We start from the raw sequence: 23,921 nt of genomic DNA, 5'->3' as shown, positions 1-23,921 counted from the left end.
ATTTTCAAGTATTTCTTCCTGGTTTGTATCAGAGCTTCTTTCCAATACATTTTACTAAACTTTGGCAATGGCACTTCTTTACATACTGCAGCACTCTTAAGTTCATAGGGCAAGAAGGTTTTCTCACCCTGAGAGTATCAACTGCTCCATGAACTTCATGGGAGAAAAAGCAGCTAAGGACTGACCTTCATCTCCACATACCAGCCTCTTCACCACACAAGGAATCTCTGTGTAGCCAAAGCCCTTCAGTCGCTCTATCTGCTCAGCTGTGATAGGATGTTCCCACATCACTGTGTTCATCGCAGGGCAGAACAGCAAAGGTTTGGTCATGTCCCATGCACGGATGACACAGGTCTGCAAAAAGAAGCCAGGAATTTTAACACTGGTGTCTTTGCTGCCTTCCCTAGTTTTCTCTCTTCACTGTATTGCTGGATTAACCCCTTTTCAAGGCTCACCTTCATTTGGGCTGTGGTGCTCAAATCTAGCCTAGTCACACTGGCAATGTATTAGCAGCCTCCATGGATTTGCATTAGATGAAGTGAGACTGCAGCAGCTTCAGCTCTAATAGGAAAAGACTGGCTGGAGAGCTGCAGAGAGAAAGTGTCCCAGATGAGTCCATCTGAAGCCAAGGGAGCAGCTGGATCAGTATGTACATGAAACAACTGCCTGTATGGGCTACCTCTTCACAGTAAATGTAAAGGTGGCCACAGACGATGTTGCAGAACTCCGCAGACTGCATTTCAGCTATACCCACCACAAAGTGCAATATCAAAAAAAGGCAAATGAGTCATTTTGACTAAGTCAGGGCTGTTCAGGTCCTTAGAGGCCAGGGGACCATGCGCTGTGTGAGTCACACCAGCAGGGATCGCATGCTGTGGGCTCTAATAGACACTACCAGTGCAGGCCACAGGGCCCCAAGGCACACCTCTGCTTCACTGACCACACAGGTGCTCCCTGCTGCACTGGACATGCGAGTGCTTCCCTGCCTCTACCTGCTGCACTCTCTGTGCAGGTGTAAGTGCCCTTGATCCATCTCAGTCCCCTGGCTATGGGCTCCTCCACTGCACCACACCCTGCTAGGACCCCATGCACGGTTTCCCTGGCACCATGGGCTGTGCTGTGCTACTCCACCCTGCCCTCTGGGGCAAGGCAGAAAGCAGAAGCCAGAGGGAGAGGAAGATTAGAGCCTCTGACTGTTACTATTGAAGCCAGAGCAATAGGGTAAGTGACAGTTGGGTGGTATGCGGCCCATGGGCTACCAGTTAGACAGCCCTTGCCTAACAGGAGAATTACTTGGATGTGTAATCTTGTCAGTGAATGAAGTATCGCATCTTTTACTGATATACCTAGCATAGAGTATGATAAATATATCTGGCATGTTAGAAAACATGTCAAGCATCAGGTAGCTGCTCTGTACTACAAGGAAACTTACAGCGATACACAATTTGGAAATTACTGAACATTAATCCAGTTTTAAAGAGATAACTGATGGTCATTTCCAAACATGCTTGTCAAAATAGGGCTCAGCCAGTTCTGTCTGGCTTTCAGAGTTGACAGAATATAATGAGATTCAAGCTGGTCAAGTATGCTATAGCATCCTTCCAGGTATTTACACTTGAAACAGGATCTCTGTTGGAGTCGCATCATGCTCAGTCAACTTCTTGCCTGTTATTTTGTACTGTGCGCTATGCATTTTTCCCAGAACAAATAAAGTCTTATCCTCTTAACTTGGATTACCAGCTAGGTGTGAGCTGACACATCCACATCAATATTTTGTCTTATTCCTCTATAATGTCCCAAAAAAAGACTAACAGTTGTAGAAATGTAACTCCTCTTTGCCGCTAATGCACAGGGAGATCTTCATCAGCTTTGCACTGTTACTAGTGTTTATATTTCTATAGTAACATAACCAAGCTCCACAAACACTGAATAAGAAAACAACCTGGGCCAGCATCTACTCCACCTATTAAGTGCCTGAGTGCACTTCGATGCCTAAGTGCAATCCTATCCCACTCTACTCAAGTCCTTAATAGTAAATACTAAAGATGGATGAACTCCCTTTCCCTCTCTCTGCTGCTTTGTGACTTGCTCTTATGGCTAAGATGAAGGCATGTTACAAAAGTAGGAGAACAGATGGATTTTCAGGGACTTGAGCAGGGTGGAATAGGATTGTACTTGAGTGCCTAGGTCTACTTAAGTGTCTAGGAGAGAGTGTGCAATCTGTCTCTCCTGTCCTTCCTAAGGCTTCCTGTTGCTCTGAAATAGCTGAAAATATTTTACCTCCTCACTTAGGTGAAAACCATCCCTGCAGCTTTATTTTAATCATTTATGGTAGCTTTGTTTTTTCCTTAATAGTGGAGCTCAGTCACTGAGAGCTTGGAAATGCTTCTCACATTTCTTTAGATATATACCTCATTTCACCCACTCTCCACTCATTTCAGGGACAGGGATTTGAGGGAACAGTTTGCATTACTGCTACACGTGCAGATCTGTATGCTCTTCAAAGAGTCCTAAAAAATGTGTGACCCTTCCTATTTAATGAAAACCTGTCCCTGGTCCCCAGGCACTTGGGTACACAGGAGTTCCTGATCAGCCTGTCTTTACCAAGTACAGAAGATGACTCCCTTTTTCCACCCTCTCTGACCAGTCTCTTTTCCACACCTTCAGCTTAAGCTACTCTAAATACCAGAAAAACAACATTGCACAAAACCCTCTGTGGCTGAAACTGGGAGTGTGCAAGTGTGCTGATTTGGATGTCTGTGTTATGCATTTAGGTGAGGAAGGGAGGGCTGGCAGGAAGTAAACAAACTTATCTGATCTCATGGGTGTCTTTCCAGGCTGTGTCTAAAATGACAAGAGGAAGGGCAAACTGACAAGATAATGTATGTGCATGCAGGGAAGGGGGAGGGTAAAGGGCATGGTGAGGATGTAGATGTAAGGGAGGTTGGGGCAGGGTGGGGTGGGGGGGGAAAGAAAAAAAAACAAACCAGCCAACAGAACAAAGAGGAGGGGCATGAGATTGTAAGATGGGCCAGAGGGATGTGTATTGGAGAGTAAAAGTGTTTGGAAAGAGACTGACACGAAGCCCATGGGAAGAGAGAGAAGCATATAGAGAAGGCAAAAGAGATCAGTTTATTATTACTTCTTATTAGGGCTGTGCGAAATGGTACCATTCCATTTCAATTTGTGTTTCAATGTCTCAACAGAACAGCATTTTGATTTGAATTTCATTTTGATTCGAAACTGCTGTTCTGTTTCGTTTCTTCAAAACAGTTCCGCTGTTTCGACGTTTCGCCCATAGGCTATAATGGGGAAGCTCGAAACAGCCTATAACTTTGTCATTTCTAGCCTGATTTGGATGAACCTTGCAGGAATGATAGTCCCTTCTGAGGACATGAAGCTTGCCAAGTTTCAAGGTGATAGGTGCAGGGGTTTCAGGGAAACTGCACCTCAAAGTCTTGAAAGCAAAAAAAACCTCACATCATGTGTGTGTGTTTAGCCAGAGTGGGGTCAAAACTGTAGGCATGCTAGCCCCTGCTGAGGCCACAAATCCTGCCAAGTTTCAAGGAGACAGGTGCAGGGGTTTGGGGGAAACTGCACCTCAAGATGCAGTCAAGCAAAACTTGTGACATGGGTGACATTGTATGTGTGTTAAGGCACAGCAGAGTGAAAACTGCAGGATTGCTAGCCCCTGCTGAGGCCACGAAGCCTGCCAGCTGTCAAGGAGATAGGTACAGGGGCTCTGGGGCCCTGCACCTCTAGCTGCTGACAGACAAAACTCATAACATGGGTGGGTAACACTGTGCATGTGTTAAGGTGAGCCCTCACTCAACTGACACCAAGGCAGAAAGCAGGGCAGTCCAAACAATGCTGCCTTTTATGCAGTTTTTCCATCCCTCCCCCAGAGCACTGGGATTGGAAGAGACCTCAGGAAAGGATGACAGTCACTAGCCAGCTACACAGTCAATAATGAGAGCACTCCTCCTTCCCCCCACTTCCCCCTCCCTCTCCTTACTTTAGTTGCTGTTTCCCTGCAGGCAAGCCCAGCCTGAGCTTCAAAACTTGAAATGTTTTTAACATTTTGAAACGTTTTGACTTGCCTCGTTTCATTTTGAGGCTGTTTCGAAGCTTTCTGTTTCATTTCGATTTTGCCGTTTCAAGCTCGAAACAAGTCGAAACAGTGTTGAAACAGAACTGCCAGAGAAATTTCGCAGAGTCCTACTTATTATGGAAATTGCGATCACAACTAGCAGTTCCACTGTCAGGGGTCTTAACAGGCAGCCCAGCCTGGGCTACCTGTCTAGTTGGCCACACATGCCTGGGGCTTTGAAGCCCTAACCCAGCTAATGACCCCAGTTGGTTACTGTCTGGGCCTCCTGACTGGCTGCTCGTACAACAGCTTTCCCATTTATCTGTGGCAGCAGGCTCCAGGCCCCCCAAAAGTTTTTGCTGAAGGTCTGCCCTGGCAGGCCTTTGTGATCTAATACTCCTAGTTTCCTGACCCAGCTTGCTCTGTTCCTGGACTCTGGCTTCTGGATTTTCCCTTGGATTTGCTAATTCAGTCTCTGACTCCTGAACTTCAACTTGGCTTGTGATTTGGACCTTGCCCCTGGATTTCCCCTAGATCTGGTAACTTTGTATCTGTTTCTCAAGTCCAAACTGACCCCTGTTTCTGACTGGCCATCCTATGGTAGCCTAACCACTACGTCAGACTACCTACAACTTGGTCCATCACATCGACTGTGCTAGGTGCCATACAAATGCAGAGCCAGTCCCTGCCCCAGGAAGGTAAGGAAAGCACATAGGGGAGAAACTGGGAAGCAGGAACAGAACAGATGTCTTTAGCCTGAACTCAGTTGGATGAGAGGCCCAGTCATGGATGCACTTACCAGTAAGTTGTCACAGATCCCATTTGCTATCTTTGCCAGTGTATTTGCATCCAGAGGAGCCACCAGCATCAGGTCAGCCCAGCGTCTCAGGTCAATGTGGAGGACTGGGTCTGAGCGGTCTTTCCACAGCTGTAAGTAACAGAGATGGATGGATCACTGAGCCCTCTAGCTACACATAATACAACAATGGGCACCATGGCTCCTCATGCTTAATAGAGCTGAGTGAAATTTTTCAGGTACAACTATTTTAGCAATAATAACCATTTTGCAGGCACTAAACCAAGAAAACTGGCGCCAGTAGAAAGAGGCACACGCATATGGAGCAAAGCCTAATAATGCTGGAGAGAAGAGACCACAGTGCTACTACCCTGAATGTCACACACCTCCTACTGTTCTCTTTCAACAGATGCCATTATATTAAGGCAGCACTGAGGAATCCCAATCAAGGAGCAAGGCTTCACCATGCTTGGTGAAAGGAAGTCCTCTTTTCCCAGCTGGGACAGAGGGAGCTTATTTTGTCAGACAGGGCCCTGGAATAAAGAGATAGGATGCCTATCTTTTCTCAAGGGAACTACTTTATTGGAAAGCTAAACATACATTTAACTATCATTCAGGTCAATGGAAATACAAAAAGCATCCTCGTGCCTGGGAGGATGGGTATAGGCTGGACCCAAGGATCTCCGAGTTCTTGTTAGTTGTTCAATTTCCCCAACAACATGGGTCAATTATTCCCCAATGCTCCCCATGTTTACAACCATAGATATACAATAATTAATAATATGCATTTATCTACACTTTGATTTGATATATTCAAATCTCTTTGTTTCACTGAAACTTTTGGAACTGGACTGAACCAGTTCTCTTCTTGATGTAGAAGATGCCAATTAGTTGGGATTTATGTTGCTGTGACAGTTATACTTCTGGAAGAAAGGATTCCTTAATCGCCTTCGTTCACCAGGATGGAATGTTAAGTGCCACCAGTTTGTTTTGGTTATTTATGGTTTTCACTGATAAGGCTGCCCTAAGAAACCTAACATAAATACATCTATTAACACTAAGCTGTATCTAATACATTTGGTTGCATCAATTATTCCTACATTTATGGATAAGCTACGATACAATGTGCTTGGACTATCTAATTTAAAGCCTTGTGCTCTGTTTAATCTGACTGAGTTCAGCTGGACATGTTAACTGCTTGCTTTCTTTTGCTGACCAAGCTTACTGACTCATGCTCATGTTGTGGTCACTCAGAAACAGGCTTTTGGGGCTTTCTGCTTTAGCCACACTTCTGCAGCTTAACCCAGAATTTCTAGTTACACACTTAAAGCAACAACATATAGTTCCTATCTTTATATAATGGATGATGCATACAAAATGGAGGCACTTGTGTCAAGGCCTCTAATGTATTCCTTGCACTAGGTGGTATACAGACAAGTAACAAATAATCTTGTCACTATTGCTCTCAGATCTGTGTGTCAGACCACTATAGTTCCCACAGCACACAAGAGGGCATTTGTTACAGAGCACTCCTAAATCTCAGACGTTCAGAACAAAATTCTCTCGGAATAAGAAATATCCACCCAAAGGAAATAGCAGAAGCTCCATTATAATAATTTCCAATGTGCCTCAATGACCTAGGAGACTAAGTTCCCTTTCTGAATATAATTTAAAGTCATCTTCATTACAGGGCTGCTGTTACCACAGCTGTGCCCCATGGAGATGCAGCATAGTAACAGAAGGGTTTTTTCTGCCTGCTTAGCTATGCCACTTCCTAGCTCGTAGAAGCCCTCTTCTGTCAACAGAGCTGTGTCCACTCAGATGGCTTTGCTGGCACAGCTGTGTTGGCTGAAAGGCATGATATCTTGTTATACCTGTAAACTTTTGTAGAGTAGATCAGACTATTGACTTCAACGCCTATTCATGTGCAACAAGCCATAGAGTCAGGGGGCGTTTTAGAAGTAGGATTTTGGCAGGTTAGAAAACATTAGCCTTATGACTGCAACACAGGGAACACTCCTGCCCAGATTTCTGTAGGATCACCAGATGGAGTTAAGTTGGCCTTTCTCAGCTCTGACTTCTCTAGGTGATCATTCTAGTTTGCATAGAAGTTTCATGCTGCCAGGGGAGTTCTCTGATTTTGGAGCTAGGGCACATGAGCAGGTAAATGTCAGGAGTAGAAGTGAACAAGATCAGGTGCCTTAAACCCTAAAGGACACACAAAACCACAGGGCAACAAGAAGTGTGTTTCAGGGCCACAGACTGCTCACACTATGAGTCACCCAAAGCCACAACAGAGGCAGCATCCGGAATAGATTGTTTTCCTACCACCTTTCCAGGGCAGGGCTCTTTCACTTGTAAAACAAAAAAAGATGAAAAGCTCAAGCTTTTTTTAAAATAGTACTTTTTTATTTAACTGGAGCCAGGCGTAACACGAGCAGGCTCTACTCGCAGACATCCTGACCTGCAACTTCTATTTTCCCAGCTTGGCCAATGCCCTGCAGCACTCCGACCATTCCAAGGTTGGGCCCCCTGCCCTCAGCCCTGTCAATATGCCTCAGAGTCTTGAACTATGACACTTCAAGAAGGCCATGCCTGGCCTCTGCCCATGTACTCACTGCCACACTGAAAGGCCTGGAAAGCTTTTGGGTCACTTTCACTGGAACGCAATGCATACTGGTGAGTGCTTATGTGAGAAAGGGCAAGTCTCCCTACACTCAGATGGAAGATGAAACACGTGCGTTTATATCATGATCCCCATTGCACTTATGGTATTTCAAAGCAGACATCAAACAGCAGTTATTCCACATGCAGCAATGGCTCTCTAAGATCCATGCTTGTGTGGTATGCTTACTCCTTCAGGAAGTGGTACTGCTTATCACACTAACTCCTAAGACAGGAGCAGTGGAGCCACAATTAGCTTGGCGGCAGGCTAGCTGGAACTAGCACACAAGGCTAAAAAGCCCATCTGGAGCTCTGCATGGGCGTGGCAATGCTGCTCATGGTTTAGGAGGCAGCTTGTGAAAAGCAGTACAAAGCTCTTGAGTACTCCACTGCCTGGCAGGGAAAGATTGCCACGTATGCCCTTGCAGCCTTGAACTGCAGAAGGCAGGCTAGAAAGCAAGGGAGCGTTAGCAGGTGCAAGCACAGCCAGACTATCCCTTACTTTGACACAGAAGTACTTTGGGAGATCTAACTCATGTTGGAAAATTCAGCAGAGATAAGCCAAAGAGATCTGAGTTAACAGTCTCTTTCAAAGGGCTGTGCCTCTGGAAAACACCCCTCTCCCCTACTGCTGCACTACCCTAGCAGTGCTGGTGCAAGAGCCCCGGTCCTGGAGTGGGACTTCAGCTCACAACTCACTATTTGACTCGACTCTTCTCTACTGACTTCCATCTGAAGATCTCAGATGACTATGCAAATGACAGTGAACAATGGACTCTCCTCCCTTTCCACGAGATACAGCAAAGAGTAACTCATTCATACAGGACAAACTCCTGTCTCCCACTGCCACAAATACAAATTATTTGCAGGATTGACAAATAATTTCAATCTGCTTGGATTGACTGGGCTTCGTGACAGGATCTGTGCTTAAGAAAAAAGACTCTTCAAGTGCTAGAAGTCTCCAGTTAGGAATCATAATTAGTAGTAAAATTACAAGAGGAAAACAAATAGGAGGGACTCATCTCACATAACAAAGCCATAAAGTGAATAAGGTAAGACTCTGCAACAAGACTGGGCACAGATCAGATTTGCAAAGATTCTCCTATGCAATGAACAGTCAGCCTGGGAAATCCACTGATGTTGGAGTTTACAGAGTCAAATACTGGGGCTGGATTTTAAGGAGAAATGGATAATTCTGTGATTATTCATAATGTCTGCAAGCAAGGATTAACAATAATGGTAATCAAGCAGAAGTTGTTTAAATTGGGTGAAGCACACCAAGCACATGCCTGCACCCATGGCTTTGCAGTGGCTTTTAGCCACTTCTGGCTTCTGTTCAGAAAGGCAGAAACAACCATTGAGTCCTGACTGGTCAGAGAATTCTCACTCCATGGCCTGTCACAAGACTACAGAGACAGCATATGATTCTCTGGCTCAGTTTAGTTCAGTGGTCACCAACCAGCGGATCTCAATCTACCGGTAGATCTAGGAGCCTCTTGGAGTTGATCCGAAGCTGGGGTGGGGCACTGAGTGCCCGCATGCATGCACACATGCACCCTAGCCCAGCAGGTCAGTCTGTGAGGGAGGGAAGGAATCGGGGCTAGATCAAGGCCAACACAGTGAGGGACAGTGCCACAGAGGCAGGAGCAGGGGTACACTGAGTGCGGCCCTAGCTGGGTGGGACTTACCTGCTGGGGAGGCATGCCCCCAAATAATTTTTTCTCCCTCTGACTCCATCTGTCCCACTCTTCCCTCCACACAGATTTCCCTGCTTGGCGAGGGGGGGAGAGGAGGAGGGGAAGTGGCAATGGCGCATGCTACATCTTGGGGTGCTTTTAAATGCCAAAGGTGATTTCCTACTTAAAAAGGTTGGAGACCACTGTTGTAGTTGGAACCACAGACTTTGTGAGTCCCATTACAAGTGGAAGCATGTAGACATCCTCGATCCATGCCAGAGAACTGTGCCCTGGCAGAATGGAACCTGGAGCACACTTTCTCAGACTACTGGGATGCTCTTGCTTTTTTTTAGTTCATGGAGCTGAACTGCCTGGGGACAATTAGGAATGGCTGTTTGATGATCCATAAAAGTGAAAATGCAGAGATCTTTGGTGTATTTATTTGGCTTACTATTTGTTTAAAGTGTGAGGTTTGTTCTAACAGGGTAATGGCTTGCAGGTTTCTGTTTGTGGTACTGGCCACAGCTTCTGTGTAATCTACACCATACTGGGTGTGTGTCTGTGTCAAATTGAGAAAACCACATTGTGCCTTCCACCCCATTTTTGATTGCAACTTTCACTGTCACTTTCACTTTGGACTGCAACTTTCATTGTGAAGTAGAGCATCTATTTGTAGGAAACCAAAACAGAGCAATCAAAGGATTAGTGTATTCAAAAGGAATTGCTGTATGTGGAGCTGTATCCATTGCAATAGGCTGGTAGAGAGAAGGCAAGAAAAAGGGCTGCCTATCTATGAATGCCTATCAAATGCAGATTAACAGAAGGACTGAGATTAGACTTGAAGGTTGTGTCTCAGGACAATGTGTTCTTTTCCCAAAGATCTGTATCTATCTAGTGACATTTAAGAGTAAAGTGCTTACAGTTGGGACATTCCTTTGCTAACTCTGTGTTCTTTGCCTTTCTATCTTGTTGCCCTTGAAAGGGTTAATTGAGAAACCAGAGCTACTGCTAGATGGATCTGGAGAACATGTTTGTGCAACTCAGGCATTAAGAGGATCCAGGCCCTCATTCCAGGGTAGAGGTTGGCAAGACTGCGCTATACAGGAAAGGTATCAGGCATTGGCACCATACCTTGGAATGTGCCAAAGTGACCCAGAGCAAGGGACAGTGCCCACTCAACCAACTATGAGTAGTTTAGGAATGCTAGAATCCAATGGCTGGATCCTCTCACAATAAGCTGGTGTCTTTTCCAAGAGGTGACCGGGTTAGGTTGCAGCACCATCTACTAATAACACTCTTTTCCTTCCATGCTTTGTTTCTCTTGTCTATATAGACTGTAAACACTAGCACCAAGGACTGCCTCTTACATTGTGTTTGTACAGCACTGCATAATACAGATCTGATATTGGCCAGGACCTCTAAGCATCTATGTAATAAAAATGAAAACCACCATCATCCATGGAGAGCAATATTTTACTTGTGTGGTTTTAATTACTTTGGGCTTGGATTCAAAGACTCTAAAATAAAATCAATTTGCCAGGCTCATACTTCAGGAAAAACTGATCACTTGCATAGGACCATCAAATAATTATTTTGTCTCACATGCAGGATCCGCGTGAATGACTAAACAAATTACCGAAGGATAGGGTTTGCCTTGCTCTGAGCCATCAGCAGCTGCTAGCCATGTCTGGAAAAAGGATCCACATATTGATGAACAAACTGCTTGATCTGAAATGGCAACTCCTATATAAAACATGGAGCCAGCAAAGAAATTACTCAGCAACCAGTGAAGTTGTCCTCAGCAACCATTGAGAGCAGACTGAGGTGGGAAAAGGAGAGATACTGACCTGCCATTCATCAGCATCACTGTAGAGAGTTACAGGAATCTCCTGGGGGTTGTAAAAATGCTTTGCCCTCTCAGTGGTGACCACCTGCACTTCCACCTAAAGAGAGAAGAGGGCAAGATAGATAATTACAGCTTAATGTAAAAGCCAGGATGAGATATGGAGTAAAAGCAGGACATGGGTGGCAAAGCATTTGGGATCCGGCTCTGATATGAAGAAAACTTACCCTTGCTGCTCACATCTGTATTTACTCCTTCCGCGCACTGAGGAAAAGATGAGGCTCAAGCGAGTGCTGACACTCACTCCAGTTCCTCAGAGGCGTAGACAGGTGTTTAGTCATTTGGTCCCTTGTATATATAAACCAGTGAAGATGACTAGAGTTAGTTATGTAGATGGAAGAGAAATGTGATTCAGAGCAAAAAAACCTTCAAGACGACAAAAAATGAAGCTTCATAAAAGGTGCTATTTGATCATGAGATATGCATGGAAAAGGTGTGCGAGATTGCCTGGCTCTGGAAGCACCCCTAGACCATGGCACCAAGGGCTGCAGGTTGGAAGAAATCAAAGCATGTACCTATTGGGGCATATGTACAGGTAGCACAATGGCAGTGCTTTGTGGAAATACTCAAGTCAGCTAACCTAGCCTGACTTCTGGAAGAAGCATAACCACATCAGTGTGGCACTCTGCCAAAATCTAATTTACCCTGCTGAGTGCAGCATTGCACTGACATGGCTAACCTGATCCTGATGCTCAAGTAGGCTTATTTAGTGCTAACTCAGGAACCTCTGTTCAGCACAGCATTGTTCTGTGTAGACTCAATCCTTGTTTCCTAGGACTATTGCTGATTGGCAAGAATTTTATTTAGCTGACTGTATCTAAGTGAACCTCCTGCATAAGAAATTGAATTGCATTCAGCAGCCTATCTGCCTTGGTATAACTGCATGGTTTTATCTACAAGGAGATAAATTGTACCACTTTTCCCCTAACATCTGATGCATATCCACACATATTTCCAGCAGTCAGGATGCAGGTATAGGCATTTTTCTTACCACGTCATCTACTCCAAGCCAGGAATAATGGTGGTGGCCAGTGCAAACCAGTACTTCTCACTATAGCTTCCACCTGAGGAGATGCAGCCATGAGAAAATTTGAGGAATGTTCATAGCGATATACTTTTTCATGGGATTTAGAAGATTTACTCAATGTGACAGAAACCATGTGCACTCCTGTTGTTCGCATAGGCTGGTGCAACTTCTGAGCTTCAAGGTGGTATCTCTTACAATCAGGGTTGCAGTGAGGAAACAGGTTTACCGATCTCAACAACATTTTCTGTTTTACAGCCAGGCTAACAATGAAGATCTTAGTCTGTTATCTCCATCCTTGTTAATGAAGATAACCAAGAAAGTGGAAAATTCTAGCTCTAAAATGTCAGCCCTTTTTGGTAATTTTTTCCTGTTAACTGTAGAATCTAATCTCTACACAGGAAGATTTGCTAGCATCACTACACTGGTATAATTATGTCACTGTTAATATATTCATGCAGCTGCCATGTAGACCTTCCTCCTATGGAATAAAAAAAAAGTCCATTTCTAATTTAGGCCATACTGCTTTGAAGTGGTTGTATCAGAACATAATGAAGGGGCACATACCTATAAACTGCAATCTGAGCAACAAGCAGTTAGCTGGAGTACCCAGAACTTTTTAAGGATGCATATGGCAGCCTCATTTGGCAATCAGAAAATCACCCAGCACATGGGGTAGATGTTAATCTGTCCAGCACACCTCAATTACTATTACCAGCACTGAAACTGAGTTATCTTTTCAAGGCTGCTGTTAAAGTATGGCCCTCTAAATAACAAGGCAACTAGGCTTAATAGGGAATGGAAAAGCTCTGAATAACAGGCTTTGAGCAAGAATGTAAGGAGCATTAATCAGGTGCCAAAAACTGAGAGCATGATGTTCTTGAACTAAGTAGAGGCAGGTTTAAATTGGAATAAACACTGGCTTTAAATAATGAAGCCAAAGGGATATGGCAAATAGTTAGTTCCATTTGTACTAGTTAAATGACTGCCTGTAATGCCCACAGGTATCTTAAGTAGCTTATACAGTACAGTATATTCCTGTCCTCCCTTCTTCCCTGGACTTATTTTTCACAAGAGGACCCTACCCTGGGTATCCTGCATCATCAGGCTCTTTCTAAACATTTGTGCTTGTTTTCAGAGCCCATGTGTGAAATCTCACACAAGTTTCTAGCCTTTTCCATCATTTCCCTCTTAACCTCACATTGTCAATAGTTGGTTTCTAACCCAACAGCAGCAAAGGTGTTAACTCCACTACAGACGATTCCATTTCTTCAATGAGATGTGAATCTCAAAGTCTACAGGTTATTATTTAAAGGTCACCTGTTACAGAATTTGCAATCTATATGACAGATCTCCACTTTAAAATGTTACTAGTATTACTATAGCCAGGTCTACACTAGAAAATGTTGCCAGTAAGTCTATGATTATTATACCACCTTTCAATATTGGCAAAAACCCTAGTGTAGATATAGTGATAATGACACTTTTGCTTTGTACCTCATTTAGTTCATGGAACTGGTACAACTTGTGTTCTGCTGGTATAAACTGTGCCTACATTCAGAGTGTTTGCTAATAAAACTATACTCACAAGCTCTTTTAAATGTGAACAAGGTTTATGTGGATAGGGATGTTATTTTTTTTTGCAATACAGCTATATTGTTAAGGGCCCTAGTGAAGAGGCATTTAAATCGGTATAACAGTGCCTTGTATCCACTTAGTTTATTTCTATTCATAAGCCAGAATAAGCTATACTGGTACCAGAATTTTCTTATGATGTAAGTGGGCATCTACACGAGATGTTTACTGTAGAGCTGACTCATTAGCTCTGCAGTAAAAGTCTCAGCGTCTACGTGTGCGCCCCTATTAGGGCACAGGAAATTAGGGTAAATACAAGTGCTACCTTACTGCAGAGTTTTTGCATGTGCAGCACACATGTGTAGAAGCTGTCTGGGGCACAAGGGTGCTTCAGTACAGGGGCTGCCATGCTGAAGCACCCTCATGTCCCAGCCAGTCCCTCCACAACACCCTGAGCCCCTGCCAGCCAGGGCTGCTCTGACCGGGTTTCACATGCTGTGCATGAATAAACTCTAGAGCTGATTGCCCTGGAATTAATTGCTCCCAGGAGCATGTTCAAACAGCAGAGTGCATTGGAGCAAAAAACTCACAAGCGATAAACTCTGGAGTTTATCCATGGGCACTAACTGCACATGTAGACATGCCCACTGGGTCCACATTAGAAACACTAGACAATTTAACTGTACCAGTATCAAAGCAACAAAATACTTCTAAAGGCTTGTTTACAAGCACTTTGCTGGAATTAAGGTACATTAAAAATCCTCTCTTTCTTCCATTTCTTCTATAGAATCAAAGGCCAGCCTGACCTTCTGTGTAACACCAGCCACAAAATTTCACCTAGTAAGTCCTGTATCAACCCCAGCATGAACAAGAGCACATCCTTTTGAAGGACAGCTTATCTTGATTTATAGACTCCAAGTGATGGAGACTTCACCATGTCCCTGGATAACCTATTCTAATGATTAATTATTCTTGCTGTTACACATGTTTCTGCTGGGATGGGCTCATTACTTACTTGTTCTGAACAGGTCTTTCATGTCCTTCCCTCTTAGGCTGGAAAGAAATCAGTATTCCCACTGTTGCTTTCCCCTGGGTATTTTTCCTTTCTGTTTATCTGTAACAGCCTCTGGGCATGTCTAGGTTTAAAGAGGTTTGCTGGCATAGCTATATTGACAAACTCTTCTAATAAAGATGTAGTTTAGCCTGGCAAGAGAGTCCTCCTGTTTAAGCTAGTTTCCTGAGCAGAATAAGCTGTACCAATAAAAGGAATGTGTTACCAGTATCACTGTGTCTACATATTGGTTTCTGTTGGCTTTCCCATGTCAGTTAAGTGTGCAACTTTCTCATACTCCTAACCAATATAGTTGTGCCAGAAAAATAAAATGTGTAGACTGAGCCTCTATAATAGGTGCAATAAGCATGTGGCTCCTTTACTAAAGTGCTACCATAAGCTGATGTAGCTGTCACCTAATAGAGAGGAGTGTGATAGAGTCATGTGGTATGTTCTTCATGCTTGAAGGCTCAGCAAATACCCAGAGGTGTGCAGAGTGGAAATCTGCATCCAGAGCTAATTCTGGATTACGTTTCACTGTCTCCCCCAGCTGATGCTCTTCCTCTGAGCTTATCTGTCATTTGTCATTTTAAAGGGTCGGTGACAGCAATGATTTGGTGTACACAAGCAATGTATGAGCATGTCGGTGACCACCAGACCTTCCCAACAGCCACACTATTCCTTTCTACTTCAGCAGACCTTATGGTACTGATAACTTTAAACATATTAACTGATACAGTGTTCAACTTCCAAGGTTCTTGGAAGATCTAAGCGAGTACCTAGGAGAGGTGTTAATTTCTGCATTCATCTGAAGGGGGTTCTAAATCTGAAATGTAACAATCTACATCGGTAACTACTTCCCTGCTCATGCTTTCAAAAGAAACTTTTTCCTAACATGTTTATCCTACAGTCCCAGACCTCCAACCATATTTCCTTGGGTACCAAACACTTCAGTTAACTCCCTAAACAGTTTCCACTGACAACTTCTTGAAGATAATTCTACATTGTCAATACAAAAATCTGCAGACAGCTGAAAACAGAGGATGTGATTCAGGACCCACTGATGTCACTGAAAGACTCTTATTGACTTTAGACTGTACAAATAAACAGAACGTATTATTATCAAGAAAAATGCAGGGACTCCAGAGTTATCTGGATCTTCATTATTTCATTAATTGAAAACCCCATTTTATTTTGAGAGAAGCTGATACAAAACTTCTCGGCTTCTGCATTGAAGCATCATAATGTTGTTGGTTGTAGCTGTGTTGGTCTAGGTTCTTTAGGTAGATTTGATCTTTTATTAGACCAACTAAATAGTTGCAAGGTTTCGGGCACAAACATCCTTCTTCAGGCATATTCTCTGTGTCTGTGTCTCTGTCTCGACTTTCTACATATTTAAGAGCAGCATTTGTGCCTGCAAGCTTGCAAAGAACAATTTTTCCAACTATTTAGTTGGTCTAATAAAAGATATCACATTTACCCAAAGAACCTTGTCTGCCTTGAAGCATCATAGAATTACACTAAAATGAGGCTGGAAGAAACCTCAAGCTGTCATCTAGTCCAACCTCCTGCTCAAGGTAGGATCCCTTCTATGTCATCCCACACAAATGTTTGTGTAGCCTGCAGCCTTCCTGAAGGTTTACCTTAGAATTTAGAATTTAGGTTTCTGCAAAATGTATTTAATTATCAAATATTCATGCAAAGATGTACTTTGATCAAGGCTCCACAAAGCATAAAATTCTCTTTCTTCCTTTTACTTTCACAGTTGAGGTGCTCCAGATACCAACAGGGGATGGGAGCAACAGGGCAGTGAACACAGTATTATGGACTCTGTGATCCACATCTCCTAGAGATGGAAACTCAGGTGACTAGGAATAAGTGTACAAATGTGTACAGAAGTTGCTTTTTTCACCATTTAAAGCGCTTTATTGACATGACTTAACAGAAGTGCATGGCCTTACAGCACCTTAAAAATGGGCACAGCACTTTTAATTAACCTTTGTTATATGAGCTATTAAATTTGAAGTGCTATATTATATAGTGCTTTAGCAACCTACAGGGCTTTAAATAACTTCTGGACACTGGTCAAATTTCTGACCAGTGGAGAAGCATCAGGAGGCTGTAGAACACCCCCTGCCTCCCAGCCTTGAAAGTGCAGGGAGGCTTAGAGGTCCCCTTCCCCACCAAACACTGTACTTCTGTCATGATTAAGAGTGCTGTAAATTTACAGTGCTACAAAAATGCTCTAACTTATAGCACTGTAAAATGTGAACGGAGCACTTCTGTACACACCGAAGGATTGAGGGAACCAGGTGATCCCTGAACACTCTACATTCCAAGCATGCAGAAATGCATGAAGGTTGGAGCTATTCAGATCTGACCTCTTCCTATCTCTGCATCATTTGTCATTGGTCCTCTCCAGGCTACTCTGGAATCTTGAGAGACATTCAGAAATTACTGGTGCTGGAAAGATTAACTAGGATCCATTCCTGCCTTCCACACTGCCAGCTGAATTTTGCATACAACAGCTAGTAGGGATAGACAACCCAAATACCTTAAGAGCTCTCTATACCTTCACCAACTTTTCTAGATTTGCTATTACCACCAATTGATTAGTTTCACAGTGGCATTTAAAATATTAAATCCTGTTTCTGAATCTCACTGGAAGCTGTGAGTCTGAAGTAAAGGATAATACTTAATGCAAAGGGTATTAAAAAGGTCAACCAGCAATCCAGGCAGTAGAAAGGAATTATTTATGTGGCCTGTATTTAAAGAGCACAATTTTTCTCTCATTCTCTCCATCCCTCCATGTTCTACAAGGAATTGGCTTGTTTCCAGAATGTAAAGCCTCCCCAAACATTCTTTTAACTTTAATCTAAAGTAATAACTATTATCCTTCCTCCTCTTGTTTCTAGCATCAAAGTCTCTTCATTTCTGGCCAAGACTAGCATCTGCTGGGTAAATGTGTTACTGCAGGCACTAAGACATGTGCATGTAGATGCCCCTATTATGTATTTTCTACCATCTCCTCTTGTTTGCCATTAGCTTCTATCTTTGAAATTGTGTGCGTCAGCGACTCGGCATATGTAGACTGTAAGATCTGAACTACTGACTTGAGGTTTCAGGGAGCATGTGGCACCTATTCTCTCCACAGATCTCAAAGCCAAATCTGCTTAACTGACACCCATAGGGCATTTATACACATACTTTTTTGTCCTGCAACACACCGCAGATCTGCCACTTCGAAGCAGACTCGATTAATTCTGTTCTGCACGTGAGTTGAGACAAACTGTGCCGTATGCCATGTGCAGCTGTATAAGTGGCAAAATTCATATAAGCGCACAGAAAATGGCGGTGTTGAGCTTTTGAACCAAAGCACCTCCAATGCGTTTTAGTTCATAAGTGCGTCGCCACTGTGGCGCTTGCACGTGTAAAAATGCCCATAGTTTTTACATCAGTTAGCTGTGCAAAGCCTACAAAAGGCCTGTCTTTCCACTGAGTTAATGCAGATTAGTTGAATAATAACTTTCAAATGGATTGAGCTAACCAGGAATGGTGCTCTTTTTTCCCCAGAATAAAAGTATCCACACCCAGAGTTATTCAGGAATAGCTTCTGCACTTTAAATTAGAAGAGACAGTAAAATGCCCAGACTTTAGGGCTGTCTCCAAAGTCAGCTTTTCACTGCTAACTGACCCATCTACTCTGTACCAAGAAAAAAGAAACAGGTGGCAAGATAACATCATTTTTATAGCATGCTAATGACCTGCAATAAGAGTTACTTACCCCAGGAACCTCCAGCAATCCTGAGACAAGAAGCGGCAACTTCAGGGCAGCCACACTTCCAGTAACTCCCACCAGAACATGAAATTTCTTTGGTGATGTGGGCAAGTTGTTTTGTAAGGGGGACTGTGGTTCTGAAAGGGTTACAGGCTCCATCATGCATCCCAGCACCAGTCAACATCTATACAAAGAGAGAAACAAATGTTACCAACTTTATTTCAAACTTGGCTGCATTTATCCAGCGCAATAACCTACTTGCTTCCTTTCCAAGAACACAAACACTGTGGCCTTAGTATACTCCAGAGTCCAATTATAAAATCGATCATCTAACCATCTAGGTTTTTGTATTGTACAGGGGAAAAGTCAACAGAAAGTTCCATGCCAAGGCAGACAGTACGTTTAAAGTTGACGTCATGGCTAACTGAAATGAACGTGTCTACACTAACTGAACAAGCCCTTGCGGTGCACCTAGACATACCTGGAATTCTAATAGCAGTATAGTCACAGCGCCATGACTGTACAAGGCCACCCAGGCCCCAAAGCACTCCCTCAGACAAGTAACCTGACCTGATGTCTTTGCTGCAACGTGTTCACTGCTACTGTTATCTGAGCTTGCTAAATTAAAGTTGGCTTGAGTATGTCTATCCCTGTTTTATTCACATGTTGGTGGCATTGCAGATATAGCCCCAAGCCCTAATTTTAAAATATCAGGTCTCATAGCTCAAGGCACTTAATGCACATATATTAGGAGTTACTTGTGATCAAGGTTTATGTGTGTGACAACTGCCATCCTGACCAACACCTGACACTGAACCAAGCCCAATGATAAGAGCTGCTATAGCTTGAACGAAACAGGCAGACTCTATAGCAATTAAGTGGATGTAACAAACTCTAAGACTCTGTGGATTGGGCATAGTGAATGTACTCAGTGGGTTATATTTGCAAAATGAAAGTCTGCAGTCAGGAGCCCTTCCCGTTGAAGACAATTGTGGTTTAGCCAACATCTAGAATAATCCAATTGCAGAATTGAGATAGCAAAAGTGATTCCAGATCATCAAATGGTAAAATCAATGGTCTTGAGGGAACATTTTAAAATATTGAGAGTAAGCCCCTATTATTGTTAATGAACAGAAGCATCATAAGGGATTCTTCCAGTGCTAAAAAGGGATGCAAAATGATCAACATTACTGATGGTGGATTCTAGCAGACCCTAAATATAATTATTCAATTTCAGGATCAGTCTTGTGATGCAAGGCACTGAGCACTTCACTACATGCGCAAAATGCTTTTCAGCACTCGTTGGACTTTAAATGCGTGTAGTCTGTGGCTCCCATGGTTTGGGGGTGGTAGTGTAGATACTATACAGGATGTTTGCTGCTAAATAACAATGATAAGATTTGAATAGCAATTTTGTCTAAGAGCCAAAAAATACTGCCTAAAAACATGCATGAAGACTTCATGGCTTTGTTCTGGGAAGATCAAAAGTGACAATATAAAGAGGTTATTTCATATGACTGAGAGCATGCTTCTTCCACTCAATGTGAAAAAGGCAGGTGACTCAGGTAAGTTTGAAAAGATGAGTGCAGGTTCCTTCCTTCCAGCCACTTCTCTCCCCACTCACTGCAGCACAGGCTCTTCCCTGCCAGTTGCTCCTCCTCCCCCCCCCCAGCTCCTCATCAAGCAGATCATCACTATAAGTAAATTAGTTTTTGAAGTGGTGTGCTGCTCAAGTCACAAAACTTATGGAGGTGTGCCTCAAGCCTAAAAATGGGTGAGAACCACTAGTAAAAGACTGGCACAGTTCTACTGATGGGCAGTCATGGGGATATTGTCAAGAGAGTGCTAGAGAGGCAAAATACAGAATTAACTAAATTAATAACTATAATTAACTAAACAAATCTAGAAGAAAAATATAAAAATGGTTAAAAAGTGTAATAACAAATATTCTATACAGGATGACATTTAATTTTTAAGACCTATATAATACATTGAGAAAAATTAATATTTACAGTTTAGATACTGGTATCACAAGTACAAGCTGTAATGTAGATAATATAAAACTTGGATAAGAAACATCAAAGACTGTGGATTTCTGGTTCTAATACAAAGCCAATGGAAGCCTTCCCATTGACTTTTAAGGGGTTTGGACAAAACTCTTTAGGGCAGAGGTGGGCAAAATGTGGCCTGTGGGCCAGATGCGGCCCGCCAGGCTATTCTATCTGGCCTGCAGGGCCCCTAAAAATTTTTTAAAATATTTATCTGCCCCTGGCTGCCTGTCATGCAGCCCTCAATGGCTTGCCAAAACTCAGTAAGCAAAAATAATTGCCCACCCCTGCTTTAGGCAAACACTTTGAAATGTAGAACAGTGCAACACTATATAGATCACTAATCACTAATATATATCTCACTAATATAGATACAAGATTTGCTATATATGTTCGGCATCTTTAATCCAAATCCTTAAAATATATATTAACAATTCAAAAGTTATCAAAGATGTGTTAAACATATATGGTAAGGGGATTTGGTAACCACAGCTCTATTTAAGGCTGCCTAATGTTTTTTATTATCTTGCTCTCTAAAGAATTTTGCCAGAGTTTAAACATTTGGACTGAAATGTCTGGGTTTTTCTTTTTATAAATGTTTTAATGTGAAAAATTTCAGTTTTTGCACATGCTTAGCACAGTTCAGACAGCCTTGCTACTAAAATCTCTGAAGAGCCTCTCTGCATTTACTATGCTCCCTGGTTCCACAGAGCTGGAGCTGCTGACGGAACTCTCTCATTTGCCCTAGGAAGAGACTATGCTAAGCTGAGAGCCAGAAGAGACCAGGAGTTGGGATCTCAGTTTTTCCACTGAAATAATTCTGTGCTCTTCACAGCTCTGATAACTGAGCAAGGCCTCGTTCCTCTCTGCTAGAAGGCAGGTGAAGCAGGCCACACTGTCACCACTGGACAACTGCACAAGTTCACTTATGCCAGACTTAGAGAATGCTTTCTCTATAGTGGTTGGCTGAAGTCTCATGCACAGAGCCATGCCATCTTTTAGAACAAAGCTGCCATATCTACATGCTTGCAGAACAAAATTAGATCCCCTTTCATCTCCAAAGACAACAACCTTGGCAGTCCACATTTCACTACCATTTTGATAACAACTGTGAAACTCACTGACAAACTGTCATATCTCCCCATCTCCAGTGGAAAAAGGTCCACACAGAAGACAGTAGTTTCCTGCTGCTATAAGTAACTCATCTAATTCAAGTGGCGTCTGACTAGAAATCATGGTATTTCCCCATGCTGCTCGATGCAATTGAGATCAACGTTTCCATGTAATGGATTTGGGGGGAGTGGGGGAAAGAAAAGCAAATGGGAGGCAAGACTTGAAATATTATATAGAGACACCTACTTAAATTGGGATTTCACAATTTTCACAGAAACAGCGAAAACGAGTGATCGCCGCAAAAAAATGGCGTTGGTGGTCATTTCCCAGGAAATCAATTAGAAAAAAAAATGATAAAAAGAAAATGCTGGCTCCCCAGAGGAAGCCAGTGGTCCTTGATGCTGCTGCAGCCCACCTGGGAAGGGAAGGTGCCAGCTGGTGGGACAGCACAAAGGGCAGCTCCTGCCTCTTCCCCAATCAGTGCCAAGGGGTAGGGCCTCTTGGCCAATTAGCACCAAAGGGCAGGGCTGTCATGAAACAACCCTGAAATCAGCTCTTCAGGAGGTGACCAAGCCATGAAAATTGTTCTCGCACCATGAATTTGGTAGGTCCCGAATTAGATACAAAACGAATTTTAATATTCCTTAAATATTATAAGTCAAGCAAGATTAGAGTAGGAAGAGACAAATTGCTCAACACACATCTGTGTGCAAAATGTGCCTGCACATGCTCCTTTTACAAGGATGTCAGTGTAATGTCAGTGGCCTGGTGACTTGGCCATGCAACATCTTAACAAGGCAGCTGGACTGCACCCGTGCAGCCTGGCGCTGGAAAACAGAACTTGTACATGGTCCGCAACAGTCAGTGCTGCCTAACCCTGTCCAGTTGTAATCGCTGATACGTGCCGTGTGTGTGCGTGAACACGGGCATCCACAGAGCCCCACCTGCAACATGAATCAATCAGCACAGGGATGTCAATGTTGTTGACAGGCATGTCACAAATGAGGACTGCACCCTCCTGAAAACCACTTGGATCCTTTTCCTCTGCCACTTCTCCTGCTTCATTTTCTGTTTCCTGCTTTATCTGCTGTCATACTGTCTGTCCCCTCCCTGATCTGCCACATCCCCCACAGAGGCCTGTGCCACTTGGGGCACACATGCTACAGGTTGGCCACCCCTTGAGTGAGCTATAAATCAAACCAGATGAAGAGCTTTCACTTTCTGTCAGACCACAATATGACCCTGATCCAGGGGCCCACGCACAGCTCCAACAACCTCGACAGGGCTCCAGTGAACAAAGGGATCTGTTCAAATTCAGCTCCCTGCGCCCCAGGACCCAGGTTTCCACAGACAACACGTCAGGCCTTCGGCAGCGCTCAAGACCACGGCATTACTACGCGAGGGCAGTTTTTAACAGCAGGAATGTTTTCAAAGGAAAGCACAGAGACATCAAAGAAGAGGAAGGAGCAGAACTGGGTGCAAACACTTCGCCCTTTGAAGTCATTTTTATTTGGGGTCAGCAGCTGCCAAGGGAAACACAACTCACTCCTGCCTGCCCTCTTCTGCTCTGCGGGGTTATCAACCTACCAGCCAGACAGCCGGCGGAAGCCGCCCCCGGGCTCCTGGGCTGAGGGAAGCAGCACCTTCCAGCGCAGCGGGACCAACCTGCCCGTCGGGCGGCCCCGGCCAGCCCCGCACCCTCCCTCCCGCGCCGCGCCGCACCGCGCCGCCCAGACAACCCCACTCACACCTCGCGGCCTCCGTAAGCCGCCCCGCCGGAAGTGCGCGTTGCTCCGGAAGCGGGCGAGCAGGCCCCGCCCACACGCGCCCCAGCCTGGGCCGCTGAGCGCTCCGCGCCCGAGCGCTGAAGCTGCGGAGGCGCCTGTCTGGCCGGTGGCGCTGGGCCCTCGCGGCGGGGTGCGCGCTGCCGCTGCTCCGCGAGCTGCCGGGCCGGGCCCTCGCGAGGGGTGCAGCAGCCGCCCGCCTGCCGCGTTTGCGCGGACCTGGCTCGGCTCCACAGCGAGCTCGTTGCTCCAGAGCAGCGCTGGAGCCTGCACAAGTGATCCACATACAAGAAAACAGTCTTCCCTCGTGTTTGTTTTCGCTAGGGTCTTTTTTTTTTTTTTTTTTTTAATAAGACGGGTAGATAGGGATGCCAACGCTCCAGGTTGCCCTGGAGTCTCCCGGAGTTAGATATAAATAT

The 23,921-nt window shown here is 44.1% G+C and overlaps 1 protein-coding gene across 5 annotated transcripts in view; it reads right to left on the bottom strand.

Moving 5' to 3' along the window:
- Window positions 1–23,921, bottom strand: part of PPCDC (phosphopantothenoylcysteine decarboxylase) — a 42,060-nt gene that overhangs the window by 5,571 nt on the left and 12,568 nt on the right. Inside the window, exons 1-5 of one of the 5 annotated variants that reach the window (XM_014606100.3) lie at window positions 23,467–23,531; window positions 18,564–18,741; window positions 11,074–11,169; window positions 4,890–5,018; window positions 186–354 (exon numbers count right to left, since the gene is read on the bottom strand). In XM_014606100.3, coding sequence (XP_014461586.1) covers window positions 186–354; window positions 4,890–5,018; window positions 11,074–11,169; window positions 18,564–18,719 — 550 coding nt within the window. In that variant the 5' untranslated portion in view covers window positions 18,720–18,741; window positions 23,467–23,531. Of the gene's footprint in view, window positions 1–185; window positions 355–455; window positions 588–4,889; window positions 5,019–11,073; window positions 11,170–11,296; window positions 11,418–18,563; window positions 18,742–23,305; window positions 23,423–23,466; window positions 23,532–23,921 lie in introns of those variants that run through there. The other 4 variants (XM_006263985.4, XM_019477568.2, XM_019477567.2 and 1 more) reach the window with 4 other exon arrangements.

The sequence above is a fragment of the Alligator mississippiensis genome, chromosome 11 (genome assembly GCF_030867095.1).
Source record: "Alligator mississippiensis isolate rAllMis1 chromosome 11, rAllMis1, whole genome shotgun sequence".
Lineage (NCBI taxonomy): Eukaryota > Metazoa > Chordata > Crocodylia > Alligatoridae > Alligator > Alligator mississippiensis.
Note: the sequence above shows the minus strand (reverse complement) of the source record. Positions and strands in the feature narration are given on the sequence as shown.